Raw genomic sequence first — 9,507 nt, 5'->3', positions numbered from 1 at the left:
ATTCAAAAGCGCTGGCTGGGCCCAATGACATTCAAAAGCGCTGGCTGGGCCCAATGACATTCAAAAGCGCTGGCTGGGCCCAATGACATTCAAAAGCGCTGGCTGGGCCCAATGACATTCAAAAGCGCTGGCTGGGCCCAATGACATTCAAAAGCGCTGGCTGGGCCCAGACTCAAATGTGTTCATCCCATCAAAGCAGCAGCACAAATCAATCGTAGCTTTGTGGATTGTGAGCTACGTATTTCATTGGAGTGCTCCTCCAGTTGACTAGCCGGAAAGAATGCAGGACGCAAGGCCAACTCAAACCAATTTAGCGGTTCCTAGCTAGGAAACCTGCAAGGAAATAAATCCATCAAATGAAAGTGCTGTCGATCAAAAAGATCACGTGAGCTAATAATCCTCATGCAGTGGTGAAAGGAGTCCACTCCCCCCCCCCCCCTCGCATCCATCCATCCCTACTTTCCAGTTGTCATGTCACAGCATCTCTGAGGTCACGTCACCTCTGCGTGTTCATGTATTGTAACTGGATACAATTAAGGGAGTCGGCCTAAAAGCCGTGGGTCTGCGGGGGCCGGAGACATCTGGAGATCCAGTCACAACACGGCCCAGCGGCCCATTGTTTCCCAGCTCAAAACGGAACTTCTGGGCTCAGGGGAAAGAATGAAAGAAAGAGCGAGCCCTTAAGTGGCGCAAAGCATTGTTTCCGCCAAACAGGATACGGCGGCACCGAGGCCAAAGCAAAACAGCTTGCTCACATTTCAGGAGCCAATTCTCGTCAAGCGCAACCATGCCACCGATCTCGCTCTTACTTTTTCTCATCATGGCCGCTTTGGAAGGATTCGACGGAGTCCCACAGCATACCATGTGCACGTCCGATGCCTGCTACACCGTCCATACGGAGAAGGTGACCTTTGACGAGGCCAGTCAGAGCTGCTTCCACAACGGAGGCTACCTGATGACCGTGAGAGACAAAGAAGAAGAAGCCATTCTCAACGCTCTCCTCTCGCCCGTCGGCAAGGACAAGAAGCGAGCCTTTTGGATCGGATTAAAGCTGCACAAAGGCGATTGCGTGCTCGCTGACGCACCGCTCCGAGGCTTCAAGTGGCTGTCTGGGGACCAAGATTCACGCTACTCCAACTGGGACAAAGAACCCGTGGACACTTGCACGGAGCGCTGCGTACGGCTCACTTACGACGACCACCGGCAGCCCAAATGGAGCGCCGGAACTTGCAAAGCTCCGGCCTCGTCTGTGTGTAAGTTTTACTTCAAAGGAATGTGCGGCCCTTTGCATCTGTCGGGCTCCGGACACATTTCCTACACGCCGCCTTTCTCCGAGGAGCCCATCCCAAATGAGCTGAAATCCTTGCCGCTCGGAACCTACGCCAAAGTCACGTGCGGTGACCGCCGCCAACACTATTCTGTTTGCATCCGGGTGGACGACAACTATCAGTGGACGGTAGCGGGTCCCTTCTGCCCGACGGAAGGCGGAAAATGCCAGCGGGACAACGGCGGATGCCGACACGTGTGCCGGCAGGTGTCCGACGGGGTGACGTGCCTCTGTCATCGGGGTTACGTCCTGGAGGACGACGGATTCTCCTGCCAAATCCCAGACCTGTGCAGCGCCGAGGCTTGCGAGTACCAGTGCGTGGTGAGAGAGCGGCGAGCCTTCTGCACGTGTCCCCGAGGTTTCCAATTGGCCGCCGACCGCCGCAACTGTTCCGACGTGGACGAGTGCCAGCGGCGCTGGCAATTCTGCGGCATCCACGCCGCCTGTATTAACACGCCGGGAGCTTACACCTGCGCGTGTCACCGCGGCTTTGAAATGATGGACGGTGACTGTCGTGATGTGGACGAATGCGCGCCTTCCAAATGCGCACAGGGCTGTTTGAACACAGCCGGGTCCTTCTCTTGCTACTGCAAAGACGGCTGGGCTCTGTCAGAGGACGGCTATTCCTGCGTGGACGTGGACGAATGCGCTACTGAGCGCTGTCCCTTCAGATGTGTGAATACCGAAGGGAGTTTCATCTGCCTATGCCCGGAGGGCTTCGGCGCCGCCGGGACCGCTTGCGCGCCAGACGTCAGCAATGTAACGGTGGGCCAGGAAACGCCAGCGGACGCCAGCCACTTTGTGACGACGACGACGGAGGAGGAGGCCACGGGAGCGCCCGCTACCGCAGATTTGCCCTTCATCGGCCCCAGCAACGCTTCGCTGTTAGCCGGCGCCGTGCCGCTCCACTCCAGAGTGCTCGTCTGTGTGCTCGGCTCGCTCGTTCCTTTGCTGCTCATCGTCACGGCGACGTTAGCCGTCGCCATCGTGCGATGTCGCCGCTCCAGAAAGGAAGCAAAGAAAAGTGCCACAGACACTTATTGTTGGGTTTCCTCCGGTTTTGATCCACGCCTCGAAAAACTCTACGAATCCATCTTGACTGATGACCTTTGACCCAATGAGGAAGATTGCCCTAATTGTGTGTACAGTGTCATTTCAAGTGTATTTATGTAATTTATGTCCAAGTCATTCTTGCTGAAACGAATTGTAAACAGCACCCACCCACGCATGCCTCCCTTGCCTCTGTTGACACGCACACACTGTAGTTGAGCCCACGGACAAGTCAATGAGCTGTGACGACAGGCAGGCCCCAGTCGAGGCGGTGTACATCCTGGACTGGCGGGCAACCAATCCCACATCACACACCGAGTCTCTTTGGCATGTTTAAGCAAGCAATTGGCCATCTGGAATGTGAGAGGAGGCTACTGAAAGAAAATATTGGGAAACACGACACATGTAATTGAAGTGTTGGTAGTTGCGTATGTGTCATTTGTCCAAACCTATTGTGCAATATAAACGGGAGGGAGGGAGGGAGGGAGACGAGAAGAGTTGATTTTGTTCTGCGCGTACGTATGTATATGTGTTCCGGCCCCTGTGCTTGACGTTGGAAAAACACCGTCTTTATCTCATTTCCTTCCTGCCTTGGCTTTCCTTCCGCTCCACAGTCGCCGGCAGAGCTCTTGCTCTTGCTCTTGCTCTTGCTCTGGCTCTGCTCTGCGCCAGCCAGCATTTGAAGATGAACTACAGCGCAGCAACATGGCCCGCTTGAATCTCCAGGTGCTTGTGACATTGTCTCTTCTGTCCTGGGCCTCTATCAACACGTGCTTTGGTACGCGGCGCGCCGCCACCTGTCGACCTTTCTGCGTCGGGAGCGAGTGCCTGCTAATCGAGCGAGACCCGGTGGATTTTACGACAGCCGAGGAAAGCTGTCGAGCCGACAGAGGAGCGCTAATGACGCTTGAGTCAGCAGAAGACAAGAGATTACTGGATACGGTGGCGCAAGAACTCGCTGGCAACTTCTGGCTCGGACTTCATTTGCCCAGCGACGCCTGCAGCGACCTCTCGCATCCTCTGAGAGGCTACGAGTGGACCTCCGGCAAAGGGCACAGCGACCGGGTTCCCTCTCCCATCGCCTGGAAAGATGGCGTTCGAGTCTGCTCTCCGAGCTGCGTCTCGCTTTCGAGGGACAAAAAGCTCCGAGAGTGGCCGTGCTCCCATCGAACGGACGGGTTCCTGTGCAGGACCTCCCGCCGAGATGCGTGCCGGGCACAAGAACTATCCGACGTAAGCTTTTTCCCCAGTTCCAAGGGCTGCTCGGACGCTCCGTGCGAGCACGTCTGCGCTCCCGTCAAAGATGGCTTCAAATGCTCGTGTTTCGGCGGATACGCACCGGACGGGACGGACGGCAGGCGCTGCCGAGTCCACTGCGCCAAGGAGACGTGCCCGGCCACGTGTGAGGAAAACTCTGGCGCCGTTTGCTTCTGTCCCGACGGCTATATCCTAAGTGATCGATTGTGCGAGGACATCGACGAGTGCTTGATGAACGAATGTGAGCAAGAGTGTCAAAACTCGTTTGGAAGTTTTGTCTGTGCCTGTAGAGAAGGTTACGTACTAAGACATCAGGTGAAATGTGTCAAAGCGGTCCACGAGCCTTTCCTTATCACCACTCCCTCTGTCAGAGGTTACGTCAAGCCTGACAATGACACTAGGAAAGCTTCCGCTCTTTCCGCTGCCACCTTTACTTGGCTGTGGATTTTTGCTGCTTTGGCTGTGGTGGCCTTTATTTGTGTTGGAAGATTTTATGTGATGAAGCGCCTCAAGCGCAGAGAGCAGAATCTCAACCAAAGGGCAACTTAATGAAAAAAAAAAAATGTCAATACAATGTCAATGAATTCATTGTTAGAAAATTTAAAAAGCTGAAACGTATATGTGGTCGGCCCCCAAATGTTGCCCTCTTTGCGAAACGTTTGCTGCTCTAAATTGTTCTTAGGTGTGACTCACATTTGTCCTTGATGAGTATTGAAAATGACTGTACTGTATATAGCTACCCTGGAGAAAGCTCCACCAGCCGCCACTAGATGTCCCTGTCTGTCTGTCTGTCTGTCTGTCATAGAGCACCATCTACCATATTTGGAACAAATTCTAACTCAAAGGTTAGGAAGGTTAAGGGACCCTCTTCTGTCTGCACATTGGGTGAATATCATGAATATGAACACGCCATTAAATATGGATGTATAGTTTCAGATCGTTATATTTAAAGGCTGTCCATTACCGTTCAAAGGTTTGGGGTCACTTAGAAATCTCCTTATTTTTTTCAAATAAAATGGGTCTTTTTTTTTTTTTTTTTTTTTCAATGAAGATAACATTCATCTCATTCATGTGATAAATGACTATTCTAGCTGCAAATGTCTGATTTTGAATGCAATGTCTACATACTAGGTGTAGAAAGGCCCATTTTCCAGACACCACACCTCCAGTGTTCCAATCCCCCATTGCAATGGTGTTCGAACGGATGATTCGATAGCCCTCGTGAAATGATGTCAATGGAAAACACTACATTGTCTGGGTGACCGCAAACATTTGAAGAACAAACAGCCAAAATGTCTGGCCGATGACCCAGAAAGCGTGTGTGATTTCTTCCATGTAATAAAACTTTGAACACCCAGAACTGCTTTTTTCCAGTGACCTAAAGCAGATAAGAGCGAGCATATTTGAACACTGACCCCAGCTTGTAATCAATGACCAACTTCACTGCCGGCATACGTGATACCTCATGGCCACAGATCAGTGGAGGGAGAAGAATTCTCCAAATAAAGACAAACTATAACTCTTCAGAATCAATGCACATACACACGCACACACAGACAGATGCACGCATACATGCGCAGACAGAAATGGTAGCAGGCCAAACTATCATGTTTTATTTGACTTTTTCTCCACTTTATTTACCATTTGGAATGTACGAGAAAACAGCATATCTGCCGTACTCTACATATAAACATGGGGATTATATAACACGAGGTGAACTCGATTAGAATCATGCACATGAAATGTCTTTTGATCCAGAAGCAGTCGTCGTTTGCGTACTAGTGCATGATATTTTGCCCCAAATGTTGTTTTAAAGGCAATAAAGATCACAATACATTTTTGTGAAACACACAAACTGTTGTGATATGGCTCGGGGAATACACTTTAAGATAAAAGAAAAACATGAATCATTCGAAATAAATTCAATCATCGAACATGTTCAGGGCAAAATTCTACAAGATGTTCCCGCACGTCAAAATTGTCGGTTAAAAAAAAACCAAGGTCCGGAAGTAAATACGGACGTGACGCACCTGTCTTTGGCCAATCACAAAGTAGGCGTCCACCCATGGGAGCGTTTCATTGGCTTAAAGTTGATTCGCCCCTGTGTTGCTCATATAAATGATGATAAGCGCAGAGTAGGTTAGCATGTGTTCGCAATCCACCACGTTGCCAGCCCGGCCGGTCGTTCTGAGCTTGAATTCTTGAATCTCGAACTGAGAAAAGCCTGAGGCAACAAGGGCAGCCGGCATGTCGGTCGACGGTGTGTTTCGGACCCGCTCGCTCGGCGTGGCCGCGGAGGGGCTTCCCGATCAGTATGCCGACGGCAAAGCAGCCAGAGTCTGGCAGCACTACATCGGCAACACGCAAAGCAGGACGCAGGAGTACAAAAGCTGGGTGGTGGCACTTCTGAGAAACCACCGGGTCCGGAGAGTGCTCGATGTAGCCTGCGGAACGGGGTAATGTCGAAGCGAGGTGCCGCCGCGCGAAGCCTTGCCATTTGACATGTTGCCACACGCGATGTTGAAAATGCCTTGAAATCAGACACAACTTTGCCGATGAGGATGTGAAAGTGCAGAGAGAGGATGTGAAAGTGCAGCGCTGAAGCGAAGCGAAGCGACGTGGCGTGGCGTGGCGTGACATCTTTGTGTCAAACAATTGGCCTGCCTGTGGAAGCTGCAGGTTGGCTGATTCCCAGCTCCATCTATCAGCTGTGAGCCCTATATTTGAGGCCACTATCTTTCTATTTGCACCAAATGAAACATCCTGTCATGTTTGATTTCGTCCTACGAGTTTCTGTATTTGTTTCTACTCGACAGTTGAGCAGCGGACATCTTTTGCATCCGAAAAGTTTCTTGTTGATCTGATAAATGCATTGCATCGGTGTGCGTGCGTGCGTGCGTGCGTGCGTCAACATGATCACGGTGGAATGCTACACACAAGCAATCACTATTTTAAGCAGCCCAAAATGTTTTCTGTCATCTACGTCACTCCAAATAGTTTGTAAATAGAGAAGGGTAGGGGTCCCAAAGTCGGCTGCACAAAGTGTGTTAAGGGCTCCGATCAATATTGTTTCCAGTGAAATGGATGAGAACATGCCTTTGTCTTGTTTTGACACTACATTCCCCCAGTTGCTCCCTTAGTTGCTGTTAATGATTGCATTTTTAGGTCGCGGTCCACCGCGTGTTACCCAATCGGGCCTGTTTTGTTCAAAGCAACCAATGGAGCCTTTTGAGGACATGTTTGCCTCAAAACATTCCAGAATTCCACATCTGTGATCATGATCACCTTTTGAGCCTTGGCTTATGAGAGGGAGCTAGTTTGGAAGCACATGTAACTAGAATAGAATGGACTTCCGCCTCACAATGACTGTGAATCCATTCATATAAAGGTAGGCTCGGACGGACGGACGGACGGACAGGTTTATACCTGTCAAAGCAGTTCAAGGATGTTCTCATAACATTGCCACTTGGCGTACCCACGCAAAGCAGGATGAGATGATGAAACATTTCAGTTGACAAAAGCACTTGATCACAAAACAACATGACTGGATTGTTTTGGGGCTATTTCTTCTCTAGAGTGGACTCCATTATGTTGGTGGAGGAGGGCTTCAATATGGTGAGTGTGGATGCCAGTGACAAAATGCTCAAGTATGCGCTGAAGGCCAGATGGGAGAGAAGAAAAGAAGCAGCCTTTGACCAATGGGGTGACTGAGAGATTTGTGTACAATCTATCTCGATTTCCACGTACTATGCACATATAGTGGTGAATTCTTTGCCCTCGTGTATTTTTGGCAGTGATCGAAGAAGCCAACTGGTTGACGCTCCCACAAGACGTGCAGAACCCAGGAAGAGATGCTTTCGACGCGGTCGTATGCCTCGGCAACTCCTTTGCCCACTTACCAGATTTTAAAGGTACACTCTACGTCCGTTTGAGCGTGGTGTAGCCCAAATGCTGAAATGCCTTGCTCTTAGGGGACCAGAGTGACCAAAAGTTGGCTCTTCACAACATCGCGAGCATGGTCAAACCAGGCGGAATCCTCATTATTGACCACCGCAACTATGACTACATCCTGGAGACTGGGCGAGCGCCGCAAGGCAAAAATGTTTACTACAAGGTATGAAGGGGAACTCACAGGTTACACTGGAACCAAGGCACATCGGATGACAATCAAGGAGGGGGTGGGCTGGGGTGGGCTGGGCGAGTTTTTGAGAGGCTTTTCTTCCAGAGGTGAGCATTTTCAACATCCGTCAATGGCGGACGCTCGTTTGGCTGGCCAATGAAGTGCCTTTGCATTCGAGTCAGCAATTGCTTGTTTGTTTGTTTGTTTTGTCCTGCAGAGCGATCTCACTCAGGACATTTCAACTTCTGTGCTGTGGGTGAACAATGAGCCCCACATGATCACTCTGGACTACACCATCCAAGTTCCACAGACCAGCCCTCAGGAGCTGCCCGAGGTCAGGTAGGTGCAAAGGAACATGAGGTACACAAGGAAAGGACTTTGGACGCCCCCCGCCCCCCCCCCCATGCTATGACATTTTCAGCTTGAACTGATTTGCTTGTCATGGATGACCTTACCTTACCTTACCTTACCTTACCTTACCTTACCTTACCTTACAAATGTTTGTTTCTGCTGCTCGCTCCCTTGATGAATAAATGTTCCAATGTGTGCAGTAAATTCCGTCTCTCCTACTACCCTCACCGCCTGGAGAACTTCAAAGCGCTGCTGCAAGAAGCTTTCAATGGCAAACTGGAGCACAACGTCTACGGAGATTTCATGGCGTACGTCCCGGGTCAAAGTCAGGCGCCGTGCTACTTCATCCATGTTTGCAAGAAGACGGCGTAGGCGACTCCAATGTGATCCTCCCAAATTCATCTTCATTGAGTCTGAAATTTCAATTGGCACAAACAATGAACAAGGTTCCGAAAGAGGCGTTACCATCCGAAAAGATCTCGCTGGGTCATGTCAGTCTTATGCGAATGTTTCAGGGCCGATTTATTATTCCTTTTTGTTAACGCGTTGCTCTTAATACACAGATAATGGCCGAAAAAAAGCATTTCAACTCTGTCAGACAAATTTGCCTTTAGTGTTGTAATCTTGCACAGTTGTTTTGGTGTCAGATCAACAAGAAACACTTTAGAGAGAGCGAGAGAGCCTTACATTTGATAACAAACACCAAAATAGAGCCACATGGATGTGAAAAAAGAAGAGCCTTCCATCCATATGAGCCGTTCAAACGTGCTGACAACCAAAGATTTTTCCACTTTGTCTTTTACTTTCCTCAGTCCTCGATTGACACTTTGCACAGTCATTGAAACGCATTGACATGATTTTGCTTTTTTTTTTGCTTATGTGCATGCAAAATGAAATCTGGTACAATTCGGGCCCCTGCCTTTTGTTGTGTACGTGCGGCTTAAAATGCATTGGATTAAGCGGAGAGAACATTTCACCAGAGTCTTATGTTCAAAGTTGTCAAATGTCACTTGAAATACATGAAATCAAAGCAATTCTTGTCCAAATCGTAGTTCACAACTTTCTTAAATGCTGCTGCTGCTGCTGCTTCATCAAATTGTATGTTTTTTCTTCAATCCTTTGAATGAGTACAAGTGTTCAGTTATCAAAACGAGATTTCTATAACGTTCCTTCCGTCTATTTACTGGGGTCGGTCGGGGGGAACCCATGCAGAACAGAGGTTAGACACAAGAGGGCGCTATAAACTCAATGGCTGGCTGGAATAGACGCACGTTTGTTGCTTCAACCCAACTCTTAAAACAAATCACAGCATCTTCCGATATTTGACAAGAGCTTTTTTATTTATTTTTTTATTTCAAGTACAAAACCTTTGACCCCAATTGACCTCCATACTTTTCTGCGT

General features: G+C 49.4%; 3 protein-coding genes across 3 annotated transcripts; all 3 read left to right on the top strand.

Moving 5' to 3' along the window:
- The first annotated feature begins 628 nt into the window (after positions 1 to 628).
- Positions 629 to 2,832, top strand: cd93 (CD93 molecule). The gene has a single exon (XM_085931896.1). The coding sequence runs from the start codon at positions 788 to 790 to the stop codon at positions 2,438 to 2,440; it is 1,653 nt and encodes a 550-aa protein (XP_085788022.1). The 5' UTR covers positions 629 to 787; the 3' UTR covers positions 2,441 to 2,832.
- A 48-nt stretch (positions 2,833 to 2,880) lies between these two features.
- Positions 2,881 to 4,680, top strand: LOC147044839 (thrombomodulin-like). Its single transcript, XM_085931897.1, has one exon. It carries the CDS (start codon positions 3,083 to 3,085, stop codon positions 4,181 to 4,183), a length of 1,101 nt encoding a protein of 366 aa, XP_085788023.1. The 5' UTR covers positions 2,881 to 3,082; the 3' UTR covers positions 4,184 to 4,680.
- A 1,088-nt stretch (positions 4,681 to 5,768) lies between these two features.
- gnmt (glycine N-methyltransferase) lies at positions 5,769 to 9,274 on the top strand. The gene is made up of 6 exons (XM_085932336.1): positions 5,769 to 6,090; positions 7,210 to 7,337; positions 7,429 to 7,545; positions 7,606 to 7,748; positions 7,972 to 8,093; positions 8,306 to 9,274. The coding sequence occupies exons 1-6, from the start codon at positions 5,882 to 5,884 to the stop codon at positions 8,475 to 8,477; spliced, it is 891 nt and encodes a 296-aa protein (XP_085788462.1). The 5' UTR covers positions 5,769 to 5,881; the 3' UTR covers positions 8,478 to 9,274.
- Positions 9,275 to 9,507: the final 233 nt, after the last annotated feature.

The sequence above is a fragment of the Syngnathus leptorhynchus genome, chromosome 15 (genome assembly GCF_054491065.1).
Source record: "Syngnathus leptorhynchus isolate UIUO chromosome 15, UIUO_Slep, whole genome shotgun sequence".
NCBI lineage: Eukaryota > Metazoa > Chordata > Actinopteri > Syngnathiformes > Syngnathidae > Syngnathus > Syngnathus leptorhynchus.
The sequence above is the reverse complement of the archived record's forward strand: the minus strand, read 5'-3'. Positions and strand labels throughout refer to the sequence as shown.